General features: G+C 37.1%; 1 protein-coding gene across 1 annotated transcript in view; it reads left to right on the top strand.

Moving 5' to 3' along the window:
- LOC150107164 (PHD finger protein 12) overlaps positions 1-25780 on the top strand; it is a 664368-nt gene that overhangs the window by 474384 nt on the left and 164204 nt on the right. Inside the window, exon 13 of the mRNA XM_090391685.1 lies at positions 17671-17753. Coding sequence (XP_090247811.1) covers positions 17671-17753 — 83 coding nt within the window. The remainder of the gene's footprint in view (positions 1-17670; positions 17754-25780) is intronic.

The raw sequence follows: 25780 nt of genomic DNA, 5'->3' as shown, positions 1-25780 counted from the left end.
ATTAAATGGCTGACCAGATTTGTGATTTGTATAAAGATAATATCTATTCTGCAATAAAGTAATGCCTTGAACAAACAGAAATTCTAATTTCTTGATACTGAGGAAACAATAATTGTAATATATTTGTCAAGAGGAATTTGATGTTAGTCTCAAGTTAATCCCAAGAAAAGAGATTTAAAGTGTTTTTCAAAAGTAAGTTTTTGCGAGAAATAAGGCAGGACTACATTTTGGTAGCATTAAAATTGACAAGGTTGTCCAAACTCCATTTCAGGATAGTTTAGAGATCAGAATTTAGGGTAGTAAAAGTTGATATTCTGGAGGCTGTGGAGGCTCTTTGTTATTTCTCAAGTTACGAATCGCTTTCCTCTCATAAGGAGTGGTGTTAAGTTTGGGTTGTTTAGCTGTGGCCAGGATGATTGAGCTTTGAAATCTAATATTTTTAGCTATAGCCTCTTGGAGAGGGTGAAGGCCTTTTTCAATTCCACAAATGAAGTCCAGTTTTGGGATGTGATTGGGAGTGATTGAAAAGTTGAAACCTTTCTTTAGGGTATCGGATTCATGTTTTGAAAGGCAGTAATCCAACATGTTGAAATCACTTTATCCTCTGGGAGGCTGTTATGTGTATGGTATTTTTTCTTATAGAGTTCTTCAAATTTTTTAATTTGGTTAACCTTTTTTAACTTGAAAGTTTTTTCATAGCTATGTTGTATCGTATGGTCTACGTTGTTCCAGGTAGTGTAGTCTACACTATTAGAAATGTCGTCAAAATAATTCCGGCAATTAACATCACTAACATTCAATTCATACCCATGCACGAGGTTCAGATAGAACTGTGTCAAATTGTTACAACACTATCTCAAAATGGATATCCTCTATACATTATCAACAAATTCCTGTATAAAGATAACCACCGACAACAAGAAACAGTCTCCCAGCAGGTTTCAACGGTCGTCATCCCCTGTATGGGTTCGGTTTCCACCAATATAGCGAGATTGTTAAAAGCTCATAACATCAGAGTTGTATATAAACCAACTACTAGCATTAAACAGGTGTTAAGATCTCCTAACGATAGTGTTCCATTTTACAAATATCCAGGTGTATATAATATTCCATGTACGTGTGGCCTTTCCTACATTGGACAAACTTCAAGAAGCCTCGAAATCAGACAGAAAGAACATGTTGGAGATGTCAATCATAACAGGACGATCACCTCCAGTTTAGCGCATCACTTTTCAACTTCTAACCATTCTATAGACTGGGAAAATAGTTCTATGCCCTACATAGACGATGATTTCAGACACCGATTATTCAAAGAAGCAACAGTAATCCTACGAACAGGCAGCAACCTAAACAGAAATCAAGGTGCCATATTGAATGAGACTTGGAAAAATTTAATCAATTTACTCAGTTTGATGGAACTACAGTACGCAAAAAATCATATAACGCATGCTCATGCAACACATGTTCAGGACATGGACTAAAGATTCGCAATATATGCTGACATTGTCACGTGAATGTATCAACTTAGCTACCTTATAGTTACTAACGGTTTTGTATTCCTTATAGTTTGTGCATTTATCATTTTTTTGTGTTTACCGTTCAAGCCTTGAGAAAGCTAGACAGTTGCTAGCGAAACTGGTAGGCGTTATTATATGAACATATATAGTAATTAAAAAAACCTATGGTCACATAAACAACAATAAGTCTTATACTATATAATTTTATCGATAATAAACAATATTTTTTCATGTTTAATTTTTTTTTTTAATTTTTACCATAATTTTGATATTTTTTCCAAACACGTATATATACATACACTGTACTTACAGTATGTATGTATATTTCGAAAGTTGCAGCACCCCCACGATTTCAAGCCACAAGCTGCCACTGAGAGGAGATGATGTACATCTTTCTTGTCTGACACCAGATTTAGCATTAAACCATCTTCCTTTACTTCCTTCAATTCTAAATGCTGACTTACAACTCAAAGACAAAGTATTGTGTAATACTGTATAATGCTCCATTGACACCATACAATTGTAGCACTTTGAACAGCTTCTCTCTTGGCACTCTGTCATATGCCTTTTGCAGATCTACAAAACTTTGATTTGTGGGAATACAACAAAGATCAACAGAACTTTGTTGTATTCCCACAAATTCTCAACTATTTGTCGTAATGTGAAAATTTGATCCTGACAGCCTGTATTTGGCCTGAATCCAGCTTGTTCTTCACCAAGCTTCTCTTCCACAATCCTTCTCAACCGTTTCCCAAGTATACTTGAATAAATCTTACCAGGAGCACTCAGTAGGAAATACCTCTGTAATTCTCACATTCAGTTTTATTTCCCTTTTTATATATGAGTACTATGAGAGCTCTACTCCAATCATCTAGAATTTGTCTCTCTGTGCAGGCTTTCTGAACTATGTAGTTCAGCCACTGTAAGACTTTTATACTCCACACATGAGCATTTCTGGTCTGATATCATCTACTCCCACTGCCTTTCCACATTGCATACTTTTGATGGCTTTTTCTACTTCAAGTATGGATATATATTCCTGAATGCATATCTGTTGAGTATTTTTTACTACTGTTCATCACTGCTTGTTTCATTTAACAAATTTTTGAAGTAATTACTCCATTCTTCAAGAATATCTTTTTTTCTCCAGTTTTCATATCACCTTTATCATCTCTAATTCCTTTTACAGCACTCTTTCTCCATTTCTGAGCTTTTTCAACAACCTCAAGAATATTTTGCCTCCTTCTTGATATTTATTTTCTATGTTCTTTACAAAATCTTCCCATGACTTTTGTTTAGCTAGTTTTACTCTGAGTTTAGCTTTCTTACATTTGTCTCTGTATTCTCTAAGAGCACAATCTGACTTATCCTTGGCAGTTTCCAAACAGCCAACATTTTCCCTTCCTTCTGGAGATCGATTTATCTTTTCCACTTATTAAAACTGTTGCAATTCCTAGGTGGAACCTACAGAAAACCAGTTGGAGGTAGTTTGGCAAAAAAAATGATCAAACCATCAATACCATCTTCAGTTTGTCAAATTATTAAAAACAGCAGCCAAAGCAACCATCTCCCGTTTCTGGCTCCATATGCTGGAACAAAGAGCTTGAAGATATGCTAGCCCTTCATGAGAAATCTGGTGATCCATTAGTGGCTACAGAACTAATAAGGCTCCTGGATGATGATAGAAGAGAGAGAGAGAGAGAGAGAGAGAGATGGATATCAGCTAAGGAAGAACTCGATTTCTCTAAATCTAGTCGGAAAAGCTGGTCCCTACGGATAAAACTTGGAAAATCAGAACTTACAACAAAAGCAGTTCCAGACAAAATTGCATCCTGTCTATTTTCGACGTCTAAGATGAATCCTTCAGGAAGAAGGACATACAAACTACACTTAGTCAACTTAGCTTGAAGCTCTGAAACTTCAGACCTCTGTATCCCAATCACAACAGAGGAAATCCAGGAAGCCCAAAAATGGCAAGGCTGCTAGAGCTGATGGCTTCCTTCCTGACTTCCTTAAACATCTTGGCCAGTGCAGAGAGGCATGGCTGTCAGTCCTGTTCTCTACCATTATCTCTACTGGAGAACTACCAGCCTTCTGGCGAGAATCTAAGATAATTGCAGTTCCCAAGTCAGGGAAAGACCCCGGGATCCATTAGAAACCTTTGACCAGTTGCCCTTCTGTGCTCAACCTACAAGCTCCTGGAAAGAATCATACTGAAAAGGATCTGCCTGCTCGTCAAGACAGCTCTTCCTTTAGATTAAGCTGGCTTTAGGCCTGGCAGAAACTGCTGTGATCAAATCTTGGCTTTAACAACTCAAATTAAGGCTGGCTTCCAAAAGAAATGAAAATCTGGAGCTGTCTTCATTGACTTGAGTTTTAAAAGAGGTATACCGTGAGTAGACATATCGATACAAAATTAATAACAGAAAAAACTCACGTACAAAGATTATTTAATAATATAATTTTCGCCTGTGTGTCACAGGCATCTTCAGTACATTAAGCTCAAATTAAACAATAACTGACAATTCCAAAAAGCGCCACCTAAGTAGCTGATGTAAGATAACTAAAAAGGTAAAACAGATTCCAGAGCATTTTTTATATCCATAATTTCTCTATTTAAGAGGGTAAGAGATTTTTTAGCTTCGTGTAGCTGATTATTTAAGAGAGACTTACTGGCTTTGAAGTAGATCTGATGAGCTTTTTAGATCTGAAAAGCTCATTGGATCTACTTCAAAGCCAGTAAGTCTCTCTTAAATAATCAGCTACACGAAGCTAAAAAATCTCTTGCCTCTTAAATAGAGAAATTATGGATATAAAAAATGCTCTGGAATCTGTTTTACCTTTTTAGTTATCTTACATCAGCTACTTAGGTGGCGCTTTTTGGAATTGTCAGTTATTGTTTAATTTGAGCTTAATGTACTGAAGATGCCTGTGACACACAGGCGAAAATTATACTATTAAATAATCTTTGTACGTGAGTTTTTTCCGTTATTAATTTTGTGTCGATCAGAGGCTTGCTCTAAATGCTTAGTTTCATCATAAAATGCAAAACAATCTACACTTCCTAGAATCCATGCTCACAAACAGAAACATTCAAGTCCGTATTGGAGGAAGGAAAAACACTCAGATTCCTTAAGAGAATGGCTTGTCCGAGGACTCTGTTTCGGCTCCAACTCTTTTTAACATCTATATCTCAGACATTCCCTCAACAAGATCAAGCAAATATATGTACACAGATGACATGGTGATTCTTCACGAGTAGCCTTCTTTCAACTCTCTTGAGTCGAAACACAGAACACACAAAACTGAACACAGATTTGGAGACTCTCAAGAAATATTTTGAGCAGTGGCACTTAAAGCCACATCCCACCAAAACAGTGTCCACACCGTTTCATCTTAACAACAAGGAGACAAACCACCAACTGAACCTAATTTCCTGTGGCAGCCCATTCAAACATAATCCACATCCACAATACCTGGGAGTGAACCTGGATAGAAGTTGGACCTACAAAAATCACATTTAAAGTAAAAACAATAAAAATGAGAAACAACCTCATCTCAAGATTAAGTGGAACTAGCTGGAATTGCAGAGCTGAGGATCTCAGGTCTGGCCCTTATTTACTCAGCTGCAAAGTGCTGTGCACCAGTCTGGGAAAGGAGTGCTCACACAAACATAATTGACTCCCATCTGAACATAACTATGTGCGCAATTAGTGGGACTCTGAAATCCACCCATCTGCTGTAGCTACCAGTGCTTTCCAACATACCCCCACCAACTGGCTATTCCTTGGACCAGGCTGTATAATTTCAGTCTATGAACAGGGAAGATTCTGCAGGAGTGGAAAGAATGTTTGGTAATCCCATTGCACCAGGGTGGTACAAAGATCAATGTATCCAACTATTGACCAATTAGCATCTCAGGAGTGGTGGTGAAGATTTTGGAAAAATTGGTTAGGGCTCGCATTCAGAAATGGGTTGATAGTGAATCTCTACTTTGCAATGAAATTCTTCTTCTTATGGTGCCATCTTCTATCGAAGGTCAGCAACAATCTTTGCGAACAAACTGCATTCTTGCATTAATCTGAGCAGTTGTACATTGCTCTTTCCTGTCCACATCTTGATGTTGTCAAACCAAGATATTCTTTTTCTTCCTCTAGCTCCTTTGCCATCAATTCTTCCTACCAAAATAGTTTGTAGAAGTTGGTATTTGCTGTTTCTCATATGGCCAAGAAATTATTTTTCATTTCTTTATTGTTTGTATGAGATCTTTGGCTTTGGAAATGCATTTTAAGACATCTTCATTGGTTGCTTTTTTCTGTCCATGATATCTTTATCATTCTTCAATAGATCCACATCTCCAATGGCTTTAATTTTCTTCATGGTTGTCACCTTCACTGTCCATATTTCAACTCCATAGAGCAGAATGGACCAGATGTAGCATTTCTGCATTTGGCATCTGACTTCTATGTTTAGATCTTTATTGCAGAATAATGTTCTTATTTTCATGAAGGACTGCCGGCAACTTCAATCCTTGTCTTTATATCTATTTCAGGATCCCACCTTTCATTAAGCCAGCAACCAAGATATTTATACCTTAACACTTGATCGATGAAACTGACACTCAATGGGTATCCATGGTCTGGATACCCATTAAGTGTCAGTTTCATTGATGAGATTAGATGTTTGCTGATGACCATGTATTTCATCTTGTTGATGTTTATACACACACGGACAAAGAAATTAGCGCACCTGGAAGAAAACATGGTACAACGGTGAAACTAAGCAAATAGCTAGAGTGCAGGGTGGTATGCAAATGATCCAAGTTTGGTGCGATTGCACATCCCTGCAGTGGCTCTGCAAGCACAAACCGGCAGTCTTATAAAGCCGGTGTGTAGTCGATAGCCGATTAAAGCGAAAAGCACCGACCGACGCAAGCCAGAGTACAGAGTGACAATAATGCCAGGTAGACGCCAGAGACGTCAATTTAAGCAACTTATGGACTTTGACAGAGGCATGATCATCGGCCTGAAAACCGGAGGGAGGTTGGCGTGCCATGTTGGCATGCGCATGAACCGTTCTGACCATTCCGTCCAAGAGTGTTGGGAGCTGTGGACACGTTCCGGCACTGCCACACGGCAGAGCGGCACTGGTCAGATCAGGAGGACCAACGCTAGAGAGGATCAATTTATCATGTAGTAAGCACAGAGGGATCCCACGGTGATCCGGTCCACTATATAGGCAGATGTAGGGGCTGCTGTGTGCTCACGAACCATTTCCCAACCCTCGAGGAGGCGAATCTATGATCCAAATGCTCCCATTAACACTGCAACATCGCCGACTCCATTTGCAGTAGTGCCAGGCGAGAGCGATGTGGAACGCCACAGACTGGCGATGTGTGGTCTTCAGCAATGAGTGCCGCTTTGTCTTGGGGACAGATGATCATCGTGTCCGGGTGTGGAGGACCCCTGGTCAAGGACACAATCCTGACCTCACTATCGAGCGCCACACCTCCCACACTGCAGGCATTGGTCTGGGGAGCCATTGCCTATGATAGCCGATCACCCCTCATAGTGGTACGTGGCACATTGACGGGGCAGCGGTATGTAGACAACATCCTACGGTCCCACATTCTCCCATTCCTGGCCGGGATACCAGGAGCGCTATACTAGCAGGATAATGCCCGTCCGCACACGGCTCGGGTTGCCCAGGCCTGCCTAACTCATGTGCAGACACTTCCATGGCCTGCCCGGACTTGTCCCCTATCGAGCATGTTTGGGAGTAGCTGAAACGCCAGCTCCCACCGTGCCGCAATATCCGGAATTTGGAGCACAACATCCAACATGTGTGGGCCAGTCTGCCGCAGGCCAGCGTCAGTCATCTCTGTTCGCCACCATGCCGGACCATATTGCAGCATGTAACGCCGAACGAGGCAGTGCTATTGATGATGACGGATTGCGTCCACAGATCCCTTTGTAATTATCCTTCAGCTCTGTTTTTGCCATCATGTGCATCACTCACCTGTATCATTACACCAACAAAATTTCAATTGAATCCTATACTTCCTTTTTGGTGCGCTAATTTCTTTGTACGTGTGTGTATTTATTCCCATTCATTGGTTTTCTATGTATACTCTGTCAATAAGTTTTTGGAGATCCGTGATGTTATCTGTAATGCAGTGTCAACTGCATGCAACTTACTTCAACTTGCAATGAACAACATGAGTTTACTAAGGGAAGGTCATGTTTTAGCAACTTGCTCACATTCTATAATAATGTTACTATTGAACTAGATAAGGGGAATGAATACACCATGATACTTAATCGTGTGGAAATGCTTATGTGTTCATCATATCTGTTGATTGGATTTTAATGGCATAGATGCAAACACAGATTGATAAGAAAATAACTATTTATTAACTTAGACACTAATATTTTGCTAGTATTATATCCACATCTTCAGAGCATACAAACAAAGTTTATTACAGTAGCTAGACAACCACAATATGGTGTAACAGTGGGACTAATATGAGTAATTGTAGCGTGCAACACAAAGACTAAAGTCCTAATTAGGCACCATCTAAGTTTTAAAAAAAAAAAAGAACAGATATTAATTTGGTCTTAGGATGACTGTCTCCCAAATTTTTGGTAGATTTATACAGCCATACTTGTTGAGGTTTGGAGTATGTTTCAGAGCTTCTGTTGATTCCAGGAATGACCTCTCTCACTTGTAAAAGCTTCTGTGCAGTACTTTTGTTTTTTTCCAATTGATCCTGTGTGCATGGGTATCCAGAGCATGGTCTGCCAGACCCGACTTGCCATAGCAAAAGTACTGGATGTATTTTCTGTGTTCACCGAGGCGGATATCCGCAGTTCTTCCTGTCTGTCAAAGATAGGTAGGGTAATCTGGAATGCTACTGATATGCAGTACTTGCAGAATGATTTGAACAGGCTGGAATTGTATGTGAAAATGACTGTCACTTCAATGTTAGTAAATGTCAAGTCATTCACTTTACATTTACTTCACATGCAAACTTTTCTTTGCTTAGTAGATTCGATGACATGAACAGGGCACTTCATAGACTCCTGCATGCGATAAAGGAGAGAATGGTGCCTAATTAGGACTTTAGTCTTTGTGTTGTATGCTACAATTACTCGTACTAGTCCACTGTTACACCGGATTGCGGTTGTCTTGCTACTGTAACAAACTTTGTTTGTTTACTCTGAAGATGCTGGATATAATACCAGCGAAATATTAGCGTTTAAGTTAATAAATAGTTATTTTCTTATCAATCTGTGTTCGCATCTATACCATTAAAATCCAATCAACACCATGATACTTAGATTTTGCTAAGGTTTTTGACAGAATGCAGCATGGAAGACTTCTGCATAAATTGGTGATTGTGGATTTGGATTATAAAATATTAGCGTGGATAAGAGGATGGCTGACTGACATCAAAAAGTGGTTTACAGGGGAATGCAAGTCTGCAAGATTTAAGATAACCAGTGGTGTACCACAAGGATCAGTCCTTGGTTCAGTCTGTACATTAATGACATTGGGAAGGATTTGACAGGTGACATATAGCTATTTTCTGATGATGTGCAAAGATAGATAGGGTAATCAGGAATGCTGCTGATATGCAGTACTTGCAGAATGATTTGAACAGGCTGGAATTGTATGTGAAAATGACTGTTACTTCAATGTTAGTAAATGTCAAGTCATTCATTTTACATTTACTTCAAATGCAAACTTTTGTTTGCTTACACTTGGATAAAGGATTAAACCAAGAATATAATTTCTTGGCATCTTTAAACCAAGTTGAAAACTTTCAAAATTAGAAACCTTCTTGATATCCAGAAAGATAAAGTTGGAAGGAGCCACAGGAGTTGTAGATAAAGATAGAGATGCCTTGGATCATGTGTGCAGGAGTTGAATAAGAAGAATGATACCAGTAGGTCAGATTTATCTTTAGATATATTTAAATAATTTTCACGGCTCACACATGTAACAAAAATTATCCTTTCTTTTAGTGTTACATGGTGATCAGCATTCATTTTAGAAATTATGGACTTTACAATCGTGTTATAAATAACTATTTTAATTTCCCGACATTTCTACCTTCATATTAAGGTCATCATCTATAGTATACACAAATATACAAGGATAAGCTGAGTTTCATTTCACACAATATGCTAAAGAGACAATGATTTGATCAACAGTTATTCTACTGGCATGGCCTCTAATGAAAATATAATATATATATGCCATATTTTCCCGAAAATAAGACTGGGTCTTATATTAATTTTTGCTCCAAAAGATGCATTAGGGCTTATTTTCAGGAGATGTCTTATTTCTCAACTGAATTTACAAATCTTTGACAAATTAATACAGCCATTTTTTGTTGAGGTGCTTCATAGCTAATGCTAAATCTAAAAATAGTCTCAGGTCCTATAGCTATAGCAACTACTATCTATCAAAGATGTCTTCTTCCATTAAATCCTGAGCATGGATATTCGATCTTCTAGTCCCATCTTACCATATAGATGATCACGGATGTAATTTTTGTGTTCTTCAAGGCAGATGACTGAGTGGTTAGCAGACTTTCGACAGATCTGCCAGTCTGTCCAAATATGCTAAACTCGATGTGCAAAAGGATGAAGTTTGATTCTTAGGAGAATGGATGAAGATAGCTAGCTGAATAAATGAAAGTTTGAAAGTGGCATAGAAAGCTTTAGCTATCTTTTCTGATATATCCTGAATATAAGGAATGGAAGTGTTTGGTTGTAGGGGAGGTGGGAAAGGTGCATGTAGTATCTTATCTATTTTATAGGGTTATAACCATTGGCTAAAAATAAAAAAAAAGTGTTGCAGAGGTACCTGAGCTCAGTTTCAAGCTAATACCTAGTCCATTTGAACAGATAGCTCTGGCTCTCTCAGTGTTTTGAAGTTTCTGCACTGTTGAAATGAGTTGTGTTGTGATTGCTTATGTAAATACTTCCTTGTGCATGTGAGTTTTCTATAAATGGAAAAGGATAATGAGTTATTAGGTAGTTGTGTCACTAGTATTCTAGAAAACTGAGCCAATTGTTCCTTTGTTTTTTATTGTGAAGTTGATTTTTGATTTACTTCATTAAAAATAATGCCTAAATAGCTAAAATGTTTTACTTGTTCTAAAGGTTCTCCATTCAGGATGCAGTTGATGTTTTCATTGTCTATTCATAATCTTTGAAAGCTGCTCAATTTCAATTAATTTTAAAACTCTCTAACACATTTTCTTTTCAGTATGATGTTCAATTTTATTCTGCTCAAAAGTAAATGGTAATCGCCTCCAATTTCAAATCTTCTATATACTGATTGCTCGCTGGTTAGATTATCCACTTCCAACTAACAGGTAGCAAGTTCAAATCCTGCTATGGATATAGTCTTTGTGTAAGTGGAAGATCAATTTCATCACTCAGTGTAAGACCATCACCCTGCTCATTAGAGACATGAAGGGGTTTCAAAAAATTTCATATTTAGTCTCTACAGCAGAGTTTCTGGACTATATAAAAAAATAAAAAATACAAAAAAAAAAAAATCCTTAGCCTGCCCATGGTACAAAGGTATTATAGGTTTATAAATAAGCCATTCATGGGTGGGAGACACATCGAAATAAAAAATGATACTCGTGTATCCTGAACCAGTGTGATGATATTGCTTTCAACAATAACATAATTAATGAAACTTTGCTTATTTCTTTCATCTTCTTTTCTTGTGAATTTGTGCAAATCTTTATGTTGGAACATGGTGTTAGTAATAACTAGTCCATGACTTAAATCAGTGATGGCGAACCTTTTTACCAGGTGTGTCAAACATCTTTTTTTTTTTTTTTTTTTAATATTGACGTTGTTAATGTGCCACTTGCATACATGCATTATAAATTTAACTACTTAATCATGGATTGTGACTTATACATATCATATTAGGCTATTTATTTAATAGGACATTGATATACAATCTATGAATTCATATTATACAATTAATTTAATAAACTGAAATTATTGAAATTAGTTTTTTCATCGGAATACCAATATTTTTCAACATCCAAGGTGTGTCAGTGCTGACATGCGTGTCATAGGTTCACCATCACTGACTTAAATAGAAATCGAGTAGGTACTTACCATTATTTTTAGATTTTTCTCTTTTCTCTAAATTTTCCCAGAACATTTCTTTGTATGTTATTGATTTTCTACTCTACTGTTTAGATATCCAGCACAACTTTTGTGTGTGTGTCAGTTGCCTTCTCTAAAGCCTCAAAAAATTCTTTCATTTCTCTAAATTAAAGATGCCAAGAAATTATCTTCTTGGTTTCATCCTTTATCCAGGTGTAAACAGAGTTTACACATGAAGTAACTTTACAACTGGGCAACTTATATATAGAGGCTAATGATTTAACATCAGTTGCCTTCTTCTTCTTCAACCTTTTGTTCTGTCCACTGCTGGAAGAAGGTCTCCCCCTATGATTTTCCAGACCACTCGGTTTTCTGCCTCTCTCATCCATCTCACTCCTGCAATTTGCTCCAGTTCATCCCTCCACCATCTTCTCGGTCTTCCTCTTTGTCTTGCTCCATCCATTGGTCTCCACTCTTGTTTTTCTAGTCCATCTCCCATCACTGCATCTGGCAATATGGCCAGCCCATCTCCATTTAGCCTGTTTAATGTATTTTACAATATCCATGATACCTGTTTGAGATCTTATCCAGGTATTTGTCTTCCTATCTCTTAATGTTATTTTTAGCATACTTCTCTCCATGTGATGTTGTGTTGTTCTCAGCTTTTTGTTTAGGGCTTCTGTTAAAGTCCATGTTTCTCCTCTGTATGTTAGGACAGAGTAGAAACATGAATATGGTCCAAAGTATTGTAATTCTTTCTAAATCCAGCTTGTTCATAGGATTGCATTCCCTCTAGTTTAGATTTTATTCTATTATTTATAATTTTTGTGAAGACTATATATGGTGGGGAGTAGGCTTATAAGTCTGTAGTTTTTAATTTCTTCCTTATTCCCCTTTTTAAAAATTAATATTAGAAGTGAATTGTTCCAATTTTTTGGAATTTTTCTCTGTTTTAGGTTTATTAAAGAGTTTAGTCAACTGTTTGATAACAGAACTTCTTCCCAGTTTTAAGAAGTCTATCATAATTCCATCTTCTCCTGGAGCCTTTCCATTCTTCATTTCCTGCAGTGCCATTTCCACTTCACCTTGTAAGATCTCAGGGGCATTGTGTTCTTCCTCACTCGAGTTATCCATAGATGAATCTTAAATGTCTCAGTCTTTGTCTTCATAGAGTTCAGTATAAAATTCCTGAATTCTTTTGATCAATTGCCTTAGTATTCCATAATGCAAAGCACATCTCTTTATGGACTTGTATAATGCTATGCATTATAGGAAGGACCACTACCCAGACCAGTTTCATCCTTTACTGAGGTCTCAATCAGTGGGAGCCAGACCCAGAAATGATACCAAGATTGAAATAATGCTGAAGTCATATTTCCATATACAAGTAGACAAAAGGTGTCTTACCTTATTACTAAAATACTCTGGATTAGAGATACATGTTGAAAGTTTTTCCACTGGGTTATACTATAAATTAAAGATGCCAAGAAATTATATTTTTGGTTTCATCCTTTATCCAAGTGTAAGCAAGCAAAGTATGTATGTGGAGTAACCTCACGACTGGGCTAAGGGAACTGATGATTGAAGTCATCAGCCTCTATATACAAGTAGCTTAGTCGTGAAGTTACTTCACATGCAAACTCTGTTTGCTTACACTTGGATAAAGGATTAAACCAAGAATATAATTTCTTGGCATCTTTAATTTATAGTATAACCAAGTGGAAAAACTTTCAACATCTTTCACTTCTTCCTTAGTAGAACCTTCTGTGGGATCCTAGGCACAGATACATCATTGTCCAGTTTCCCTTTCTGATATCTCCCCACATCACTCTACTTGATATTACCTGCCATTCAAGAAGATTATCCTGATATTTAGTGTTGAACACTATAACTGCTCTTTCTTTTCCCTGATCAGTATTGCCTGAATATAACATCTTATATTTGTTGCTTAGAAAAATCTTACTGGTGTTTGTGCTCTTTGTTTTTGGTAACACCTATTATGTCATTCTGGTACTTGCTCAGTTCTTCTGTTAGTTCTGTTTCTTTTCCATTGATACTTCTTATTTTAATGATACCATTCTTGAGTTCTGCTTCTGTTTGTTCGGTTGTAATTTGTTGTACTAGAGCTGTGATTTCGCTGTTTGCTCTGCTTCCCTTACGAAAACAATGGGAACCTTGTGTAAATGGGCAATCTTGGCTGGCATGAAATTCTGTCATCTACCATCATGTTATATTGATTTAAGCCAGTGAGAATACAGTGAGGTTGGCTAAATCCCAAATTGCCAGCCCATCCTCATTCATTCAGTATCCTAGTAGATACCTACTAATGCAGTGCGCCACAAGAAAGTAAGGATTGGACATTAGGTCAGAAGCTCTGGTCAGCTCTCACCATTCCTTAAAATGTAGCCTTTTAAGGTTATGTGGAGGTCTTCTCCTTACTCAACTTTGAACATTAATCACTCTGTTGGTCATGTTTCCAAGTTTAGTTATTTAAAAATGGTCTTAGTCCCTTTCTTTACCATAGGTCAATCAATCTGTCTAATTCCAATTTTTATACTGAAGTTTTTATATTTTGTAAGGGCCTCTGTTAGTTTCATTATTGTGTGGGCTATTAGAGCCAGTGGCTCAGTTTTCAAGATAATAATGAAGTGATAGAAACTTACAAAAAAAAGAAAAAGAAAGAATGAAAAATTGAGACCAAAATTACCATAAAAAATTAAAGATGTAAGAACCAAGGTTAAATAGAGAAGCGGGTCAGGCCAGAGTTATTAAAAATAAACATCTTTTGTTGATTCAATTTTAACGGTATAGATGCGAACACAGATTGATAAGAAAATAACTATTTATTAACTTAAATGCTAATATTTTGCTGGTATTATATCCAGCATCTTCAGAGCACACAAACAAAGTTTGTTACAGTAGTGAGACAACCGCAATCCGGTGTAACAGTGGGAATGTATGAGTAATTGTAGCATGCAACACAAAGACTAAAGTCCTAATTAGGCACCATCTAAGTTTAAAAAAAAAAAAAAAAAAAAAAGATATTAATTTGGTCTTAGAATGACTGTCTCCCAAATCTTTGGTGGATTTATACAGCCATACTTGTTGAGGTTTGGAGTATGTTTCAAGGCTCCTGTTGATTCCAGGAACAATCTCTCTGACTTGGAAAAGCTTCTGTGCAGTACTTTTATTTTCTTCCAATTGATCCTGTGTGCAAGGGTATCCAAAGCATGGTCTGCCAGACCCGACTTGCCATAGCGAAAGTGCCGGATATATTTTTTGTGTTCACTGAGGTGGATGTCCACAGTTCTTCCTGTCTGTCCGTAGTAGGCTCGATGACATGAACAAGGCACTTCATAGACTCCTGGATGTGATAAAGGAGTGAATCTGTCCATAGGTGAATGGATGAGAGTTGCCAATTTCACATAAGTTTAAATACAGTTGGTGTTTGTTAAGCACCCTAGATATCTTTTCAAATGTGCCTTTAATCTATGGGATGGTGATAGTTTTGTAGTCTCCTGTGGTAGATAGTGGGGGGGGGGCATTTCATATTTTATCTATCTTATGGGGGGTTATAGCCATTGATCAGGAAGATGTGACACAGGTGAGAAAGTTCAGCAGTGAGAGCAATGTCATTGGAACAAATTGCTCTAGCTCTATGGGTTAGTGTTTTTTAAGATTCCATATTGTTGAGAAGGGTGATTGTTTGTGTAAATATATCCCTGTATGTGTGGGTTTTCTATAAACCGAGAATGATATGGAACCTTCTGGAAGACGTGTGATAAGTGTGTCCAAGAAGAGCAGACAGTCATTGGCTTCTAGTTCCATTGTAAAGTGATTTTAGGGTGCTAGCTATTTAGATGCACTAAAAATGTATTCAATGTGTCTGGACCATGTGGCCAAACAGCAAAGACATCATCACCATAGCGTAGCCAGAGACTAGGTTTGAGAGTGGCTGTGTTGATAGCTAGCTTTTCCAGATGTTCTATGCAGATGTTGTCTAAGGGGTGGAACCCATAGCTGTCCCATCTAATTGTTTGTATATTTTATCTTTCCATGTAAAATAACCTACCTGTACTCTGAATTTAAATAGCTGAAATGTATGAGGGAGAAATTGTGAATTTAGTAAGTTAAGAGTTTCAGTTAATGGTACATTCGTGAATAATGAGGTGATATCAAAACTCAACATTAAGTCTGAACTTTTTAAGGTGTGGTTTTCTAAAATACTTTTTAGGTGGGTAGAATTTTTAACAAAAGAGGAAGAATTGTTTGTGCAAGTGGCTAGTAGTTTGGCTAAATGTTTAGCAAGTTTATATGTGGAACTGTTTATACTATCTACAATAGGGCGTAAAGGTGTACTTTGTTTGTGAATTTTTGGAGCTCCATATATTCTGGGTGTTTTAACGTGGAGGGGTTTGAGTTTGTTGACTGTTTCTTTTGGCCAGGAAGTGACTTTGTATAATAACTTGCATACCTTATTCTTTTGTGTGCTGGTGGGATCTCGATCTATAATTTGATATGTTGACTGGTCTTGGAGAAGTGCATGCATTTTGCTTTCATATTCTGTTGTATCCATCACTACAGTTGTGTTTCCTTTGTCTGATTTGGTTATGGTAATATCTAGGGTGCTTATTAAACACCAACTACGCACTGTATTTAAACCTTATGTGAAATTGGCAACTCTCATCCGTTCTAATTAGTAAATTTTCACCTGAGGACAGATTCTCTCCTTTATCACAGACAGGAAGAACTGTGGACATCTGCCTCAGTGAACACAAAAAATATATCTGGCACTTTCGCTATGGCAAGTCAGGTCTGGCAGACCATGCTTTGGATACACCTGCACACAGGATCAATTGGAAAAAACAAAAGTACTGCACAGAAGCTTTTACAAGTCAGAGAGGTTGTTCCTGGAATCAACAGAAACCTCATCAAGTATGGCTGTATAAATCTACCAAGGATTTGGGAGACAGTCATCCTAAGACCAAATTACTATCTTTTTTTTTTAATTTTTTTATTTTTTAACTTAGATGGTGCCTAATTAGGACTTTAGTGTTTGTGTTGCATGCTACAATTACTCATACTATTCCCAGTGTTACACCGGATTGCGGTTGCCTCGCTACAGTAACAAACTTTGTTTGTGTGCTCTGAAGATGCTGGATATAATACCAGCGAAATATTAGCATTTAACTTAATAAATAGTTATTTTCGTATCACTCCGTGTTTGCATCTATATCGTTAAAATCCAATCAACATGTGTGATAGCCCTTCCACACGGTTAAGAAACATCTTTATTATGCATAATATTTCCCTATTTTTATGCCATTTTTAAAAGAAAAAGAAAAACTACTGTAGCTGGTATATTTTGTCCTCCTGTTATTTGGTATATATTTTCGCAATTTTTAACAACTAAGCACATTACTGTATTATATAATCTCATTTGTTGTTATGCCATTGATTCTATTGATTGTATCAGTAGTCATTGTCAAGGTCTTGGAGAAAATAGTCAAGGGAAAAATACAGGAATGGATTGATGAAAATGGTGGACAGCATGGTTTTGTGAAGGATAGATCATGCCTCAGTAGCTTGCTCAGATTTTATAACACAGTGACAGCTGGACCTGGCTAAGGCCTTTGACAGGATATCACATGGAATTCTAATCTTCACTTACCTTTTCAACTTGATTGGTTTGCCTATTGTTATTGCGTGTTTGGTTTCATAATGTAAAGCTTTTACATAATGATTTAGAAATTTTTGAATTACGAGTTTATGTTTCTTAGGAATATCAGCATTAATTAGATATGTGTAAGGTAATTATGAAACTTAAAAATAAAAAGCTCTGCGTTATTATTTTTATTCTAAAACTTGGCTTAAGGAATACAAAAACAGTGGAGGTTTCATATTATCTCAAAGATAGTATATAATAGTTTTTACTTTAAAATGTTGTTTTTCATTTGAATGTAATAGAAATGTATTTTGTTGCGTTTATTATTATTATTCACAAGGTGCTGACATGGATGTGTGCCTCACAAACTATGGCCATTGTAACTATGTTTCTGCTAAGCATGCCTGTGTTTTTTTTGATGAGGTGAGTGAAATATGAAATCTTTATTTATTTTGTATAGGTTTGTTTAAATATATATTGCCTATATTTGAAGTATTACTAGATATTTTAACCACTCATTAAGTGTGTCAGGAATACAATTAAATTAAATACAATTAAATATGAGTTTAATGGATCCTATATTTCATTTCAGTCACAGAGACATAATCAGGGATACAATATTAAAATTGCAAAGCACACAAAACAATTAGTGGAAAGAATAGACTAAATGCTTCAAGTCGTATGAGGGACTACCTTCTATCACTGTTCTTGGAGAGCTTTAGTTGTTGGGTAGGAGGCCTAAGAATTGACGTTCCCCAAATCTTAGGAAGTTTAACATAACTATGTTTATTTATTAAACTTGAAAAAAAACGTTTTTTCAAGTTTATGCTTGAAAAACTACTGTGATAATGCACAGTAGCTTTTTACCATTTCATTTTATGCAGATTATCAAGACATGGTCAGCTAGATCTGACTGACCATAGTTATGATGGCAGATGTATTTCTTGTGTTCTTTAGGCAGATCCCCCAGTTTGACCATAATATGATAAGTTGCAAGAACATACAAACTAATAAACACCTGGAGCTGAGGGAGTGGAGATAAGGATAGCTAGCTTCAGATGAGGTTTGAGAGCAGTGCAGAGATTATATTTCTTTAGAGTTCTGGCTGTTTTTCCTGAGGGTCCCCAGATATAGGGAATAGTGATAGCAGTACAATTCCCTATATACTAATAATATTACTAGTAATACTGTAGCATCAACGCTCACCATGATATTATTGATCTTTTCAGTTTTGCCATTCATAATGGTTACTACACTGGGACACCATAAAAAAAAACAGATTGAGGCAATAGTTATAAGCTGTCACATTCTCTTCCCCTCTAGCTAATTTCTATATGAAAAATTTTGAAACACATGCCCTAGATTCTATCATTCTGAAACCTATATGGCTAAGATATATTGATGTGTTTTCTATATGGGCATATGCTCAGACACATTAGACTTTCTTCCTCCACCTCAGCAGCTATCACTCCAGAATCCAGTTTACTATAGCAAAAGAAAATAATAATAGCCTGCCTTTTCTAGTTACTCTAATAACATATCTATCCAATGGCACCCTTTCTTTCTTTTATAGAAAACCCACCCCACACAGGTAGATACATAAGCTTTTCCATTACTCCCCCATCTCTACACTTTGGTGTTATAAAAACCTTTTTCAACAGCGCCTGCATCCTCTGTTCTATCCAGGCTTCCCCCATAGCTGAAATATACTTTATTCACCAAATTTCCTGTCCACCAGTTACAATGCCAAAAAGATCAACAAATTAGTTGTTTCTCCAATCTCCTCACATCCCTCTCCATTGTACTGCTTGCAAACATCATCTGAAGTTATCTGTCCTTATCCACTATTCCAAGGATCCACTCCCTCCAGGTGTTTACTGGGTTCCTTGTTCTTGCAATTTACCATATTATGGTCAAACTGGGAGATCTGCTACCATATGTATTGATCAATCAGGACTAGCTGATCACAACTTTGGATACCTTGCAGCCTTGGATACCAATCATAGAAGTTTTTGGATACCAAAAACTTCTATGATTCACTGCAACAAGTATGACTTTTTTTTTTTAGAAACCAACAAAACCAAATTAATCTTAATAAATACAGTTGTGTTAAATTTCCCAAGATTTGTAAAATGTTAATTCTTAGGCCATCCTGCCCAACAGCTAAGGCTAGCCCATAGAGGTGCCACCCATGCTCTTACAATTTTAAGATTACATCTCTGATGATGTCTCTGTGAACTCAGATGAAATATGTGATCTATTAAAGCTGCATTAATCTAATAAAGAGAATCAAACATTTAGCATCTTTACGCATTGCTAAGTTGCTAAATATGTTCAATGCTAAGTACAGATTAAAGTAATCAATCTTTATTAAGTCCGTGCGGTTAGCCTAGTGGCTGTGCGCTTCGCAACCATTGCCTGGGGAAGCAATGTCCTAGGTTCGATTCCTGTCAGAGACATGAGGAGCCTAAGGATCTTCCTCAGCCATAGTCAAGTTAGCCAGTCTTGGGCGTGGACAGTAAGGTTTTTTCCGAGTTTATCCTGGGGTTTTTCATCCCGCAAAGCAGGCAAACCGGCTTGAGAACTCAACACCACTGCGGACATAGGAATCACCGGGATGTAGGGCTTGACCACCTTATTCTGTGAACGGTTTGAGGTCCGATGATTAATAAAAAAAACCGTTCACACCACAAGGTAAAAGAGGGGGAAAGGAAAATGAGATCTTTATTTTTTTTTTTTTAATCAGATTATTATATTGACTTGCTGATACCAATTTTCCAGTCCATTTGGCTGATTGGATAACATTGCTTCTTTCTGGTCTGTAAACTGTGGATTCAAATTTTATTAGATGAATTTCATTATCCGGTGTGGGAATACCACCATTCATATTAGAGGCCTGAGAATGACTTGAAAAAAGTCATTTTTTTCAATATGCGATCCACTAAAACTGCATTAAATATAATATTTTATTTTTATTTATTTATTTTTTTTATGTTGGGTCCATACAAGAGAGGTTGGTTGATCAACCTCTCTTGTATGGTACATTAGTATCATATATGGGTAGTGGATTGGGAAAGGAGGAACTTGTTTACATTTGATATAAAAGGCTGTATATTGTACTCCTTTGGAAACACATCAGGAAGAAGACTGTTCCACAATACAGCAGTAGCAAGATTGCAGGAGGTGGGGAAAAAATCCTGTTTTGTGGGTTTCAAGGTGTACTGTGAAGGGATGTTAGGTGGCAGCTGCACATGTTCCAGCAGACTTAGTACTAAGTAGGGGAATTATTGATACTATTTCAGGTGAATATTTAGCATGAAAATATTTATAGAATACACATAATACAGAAACCCGTCATCTGTGGAAAAGTGAGAGGAGTAAGTTGGTAAGAGGTGGGTCATTATTCAATCTAATTGCTCTCCTCTGTATTGAGTCAAGCATTTTGAGAGAGCTCTTAGGCACTCCATTCCAAATGTGAGAGAGAAAGCAGCATTCAATAGCTGGGCAGGTTTATGATTTGTATAAGGTTAACAGCTGTTCAGAGATGAAGTAACGTCTTGAGCAAAAGAGAGAAATCCTAGTTTTTTAGAAGCTGAGGATGCAACGGTTGTGATTTGTGTATGCCAGGAGAGGCTTGATGTCAAGGTAATTCCAAGAAGAAAAATCTCATTGTCTGGAAATCTGAGTGTTATCAAAATTAATACTGGGAGAAAATGGTTATTTTTTGTTAGAAATAAGACAGAACTTGGTTTTTCTCACATTGAAATTGATGATGTTATCTGAACCCCATTGGAGGATGGCTTAGAGATCAGAATTGAGTGCAGTAGTGGTTGACGTTCTGTAGGTTCGGGTGAGTTGTGTAAAGTAAGGTTTATCAAATGAAAGGAAGGAGTGCAATATGCTTTCATCTGCAAAACTGTGCATCGGGTTGCAGTTCATCTAAAGTAGATCATTGATACATAGAAGAAAGACAGTTGGTGAGACAAAAGAACCTTGTGGAACACCGGCAATCCAACTGCAGAAGTTCTGAGAGAGACCAAATGATTGAAGTTTGCTTAGTAAGCCTTTGTGCTGGACCCAGTCAAAAGCTTTGGAGATATCAGTGCAACCAACAACTGAGATTCACCAAACTTCTCCATAGCATTTGTCCAGAGATGGGTGACATGTGTAAGCAGATCTTCTGTTGATCAGCAGTGACTGAATCCATATTGATCGTAGTTTATAAGGTGGGTGCCTTCAAGATAGTTTAGGAGTTAAGATTCAATGATTTTTTCCATTACTTTAGACAGGACTGAGGTGAGTGAGACAATGCAGTAGTTAGATGGCAGCGATTTGTCACCCTTCTTGGGAATTGAATATAGGCCAATTTCCAGGCTATGGGATAGATACCAGTGGAGTAAGAGAGCAAATACAGGTGACATAGGACATGAGTCAATTCTGGTACACAAACTTTCAGGACATTTGGAGGAATGTCATTAGGGCCAAGAGACTTTTTTATGTCTAATTTGGACAGTATTTTTCTGATCTCTTTCTGGCAAAAGGATATAGTAGGCATCTGGAATGATTGGGGGAGGGACATTTACCATTGTCAGTTATATGTGCATTGGAAGCAAACTGCAAAGCCAGGAGTTTGGCTTTTTCTGTGGGTGATGATGCATTAGAGTCATCTGCGTATGATAGGGGTGGGAATAGTGTTGGACAGAAGTTATGACCAGTTGCTTTGGTGAGCAACCAAAAGGTTCGGCTGCCATTCGGACAGGCTGCTAGTTTCCTGTTTTTTGCTTTTTTGAACTCTGTTTTGGAAGCATGGATAGTTTTTCAGCATCTATTTCAGCCTTGAGCGTAAGCTCTAATACGGATGGAGATCTTGTTGTGAGCCAGTTATGGTATGTTTGATTTTTCATTTGTACAGCCTTGGCACATTTTTTGGAGAACTAGGGTTTAGTTAGGGAATGGCAGTTCAGAGTAGTGTCGGGAATGTATGTATGTTTCCATGCTGGTAAAGATTACTTTGGTAGTGATAAGTTCAGTGCATATGTTTGGGTTGCAAGGCCGGAAACAATAGTCCAACCATGGGAATGAGGCAGAGAAGTCGTGGAGGCCATCTCTCATGTCATAATCCTTGTATGGGAGTGGCTGTGTAAATGTTGTTGCATGGGGGAGGAGGGAGTTGAACACTGCATTGTGGTCAGAATTACCTGGGGGGGGGGGCACTACATTCACTGTGTATTTGGAATGCTCGTTGATGAGGAAGAGGTCTAGAATGTTTGGGGGAGTGGTTCGGGTTATCTAGTAGGCATGTGAGTAAGTCATGTAAGATCGTTGGTAACGGCAAATGGTTCAGCATATCTTTCTGCAAGATCTGTGCAACTGGAGGGAGAAAGCCAGTTGGTGTTGTGGTCATTAAAATCTCCTAGGAGGATGATTTTGCTGTTGGGAAAGTGGGACTGGTGAAAATCAATTTTTAAGGAGAGGAAATTAAAGAGCTCAGAGTGGTTGATGGCAATAGGGAAGCAACAGAACAGCAGATGAATTTAATTGAGTGGGGGAAGGGATACTTTTTTAACCAAAGAAGATCAAAGTTGGGTGATTCTAGGTTGGCTGCTCTCTGGCAAGGTATGTCAGAGCGGATGTATGTGCAGGTGCCCTTGGGCTGAAAGGAGTTTGTAGAGTGTGTAGTTTGGAAGGTTGAGATGAATAGTGCTGGAGGAGGTGAGATTTTCAGTTAATGCCAAAAAAGAGTAGGTGGAGTTTGGTACACTGAAGATGGTAGTGGACACTATTAGTGTTGGAGTTGAGACCATGGATATTGGCAAAGCGGATATGCAAGTTTCTGTGAGGCATATATTTGACCACAAGGGTCTTGCACATTTCCTAAACAGTGCCTGCTTAGGAAATGTGTTTTTTTTTTTTGTGGAATGGAAAAAAACAATTGTTTTTTTCCATTTTGGCATTTTTCTTCTAGTTGTTTTCGTAGATGATAACATTGTTCTCTCTGGGCAAATGTTAGGTCAGGTCGAGCACATATACACAATTGAGGGCAAGTGTCCTTGAACTTGTTGATCACTGTTATTCGTTTAGATTTACATGACACATCATGTTACAAGTCACTTTTACGAGGCGTGAAAAGTTTGTTCCATCTTCTCCTTCATTTATAGATCCAAAACAATATGTAAATATCTTTTATTTTTACTTGTTGTTATTATTATTATTATTATTTTGTTCTCTCTGTTGAACTGCACCAATTGTATGTTTATTTCTTGGTCCGTTAATATCGTAGTTGCTTGAGCTAGTTCAAACTGCCTATAGACTTCAATTTCTAATTCACTCACAATTCTCGCTATTTATTTTAATCCTTTAGTCCTTAACTTTGTTTCCTCCCCTCTCATAAGGCCATAAGTATGCTTTTACACGTGCTTGAATTTTAGATTTAGGAAAAGCCTCTGGCTGGAGCCAAGTCCTTAATCTAGTTTGTTGTATTTCACTTGAATTGATCCTTAAAAAATTATTTTTTTATCGACTGGGCCATTAAGGATCGCGTAAAATAATTGTTTTTCCTTCTCTTACATACAGGAGAAATATTCAGCTAAGCACAAAATTAACTCTTAATCTTACTCAATCTCAAGCAACTCCTGTTAATTAATCAGTCGTGGCTATTACTATTCTTAGGTCACACGGGTTCGGTATTTTTATCAGACAGTGCATTGGCTAAACAAGAGCAGGCAAGCTATTAACAAAACAAACATGTTTATTCACACTAAGACAAATTATATACAACATTCAAACAGCACATATCACGTGTCTGGTTCTAAGACAACAAGAGTACAATGGAGACAATACTTGTCACGTGTCTGATTCTCCACATAATCATGTAAGCATTTAGCTTAAGCTTTGAGACAAAGAAATTATAAATACACATAACTTTTCAGACACTTGGATTTCAGACACTTTTCAGGAACTTAACACACTTAAACTTCACTCACGTTATAAACAAAAAAGGCAAAACTTAAACCACATTCATTCTTAGCATTACACAACATGAGCAAATCCTTAGATCTCTGTATTCTACTATTCATTTTCAAGTTAAATACGGCTTTTTGATTCTTTCTAATACCTTCTATGCTAATAGTTAACAGCACCAACATCTGTTGTTTGAACTTCACAATCTATGATATTACATGAAACATTCTACTTACAATTTGCTAGTTCATTACACAGTCCTATATCCTAAGGGCTTACAGCCACGTTCTGCTTTCGATCGAACACACTAGGATATAGCTGCGATAATTCAGCACACACGTAGATCATCGAAGAATCTCATGGTGGGATATCTGGAAAAGGCCATCTCTGCTACTAGTGAACTTCCCATCTTCGCAGAACTGCTGCTCGCATAAACACAATCCCCATCCTCAGAAAGGTTTGGCTCAGGAACAAAACTTCGAAACGAGAGACCCCTAGCCACTCAAACTCTGTCTTTTATATCATTCTCCCGACCTTGGCCCTTCTTCCAAAAAGTCCCCTGAATTTACTGGACGGTTTTAGTTACCATTCTAGTGGTTCTTATTCAAAATATTTTAACATTTTGTTACAAGATTTATCTCAATTAATTTTAGTGGTTCTTACTTAAATATTCTAACAATTAGTTACCAGATTTATTACAGTACAGTGAGTTATACATTTTTTTTTTACAAGTATTTTATGTAATTTAATTGCCCATGTAAAATCAACATAAAAAATATTTCAATTTTTTTTTCTATACGAGATTTTACAGATGGCACCTGACAATATTTTTGGAATCAAAATTGCATTCTTCTGCTAATTTGATGATGCCTTCTTTTAGCGATTTTCCATTTTTCGTTGGAAAGTTCAAAAAACGAGAATCGTAATAATGCAAATCGAACATTTAGCATCTTAAACGTCTTTACACATTGCTAAGATGCTAAATATGTTCAATGCTAAGTATATAATTAAAGTAATCAATCATTATTAATTATATGATATTATTATTAAGAAAAGTCTCATTGACTATCTTATAGTTCAGGGGTGTTCAACCCGTCGATTGATCGCGGAGTGATTTTTGGTCATCTCTTGTGTATTTCTCCTTACTTACAAATTTAATTAGTTAATTAATTTAATTGGTTAAGTCCCATGTGAATATTGTAAAAAAATAAACTTTGTTTGTCTCGGTATAGTTTGTATTAGATGTTTTTGTAAATAAGTCTTGTGAAGTTGAAAGTTTATTTTTCACTAGGTTAGAATATAATAAATTTAGTTTAATCCTTTATTCCAGTGAGAGCAAACAAAGTTTGCACTTGAAAATATCTTCAGGACTGAATATAGTGTTGTATACTATCTTACCTTGGTAAGTAGTACAACACCAGGCAACTCATAGCAAAGGTGGAGCAAGCTACCAATACTCCTATCCCAGTATCTCCCATAATGCAAAACAC

This window comes from Typopeltis vanoorti, chromosome 4 (genome assembly GCF_054136105.1).
Source record: "Typopeltis vanoorti isolate ZY-2024b chromosome 4, IOZ_Tvanoo_1.0, whole genome shotgun sequence".
Classification (NCBI taxonomy): domain Eukaryota; kingdom Metazoa; phylum Arthropoda; class Arachnida; order Uropygi; family Thelyphonidae; genus Typopeltis; species Typopeltis vanoorti.
The sequence above is the reverse complement of the archived record's forward strand: the minus strand, read 5'-3'. Positions and strand labels throughout refer to the sequence as shown.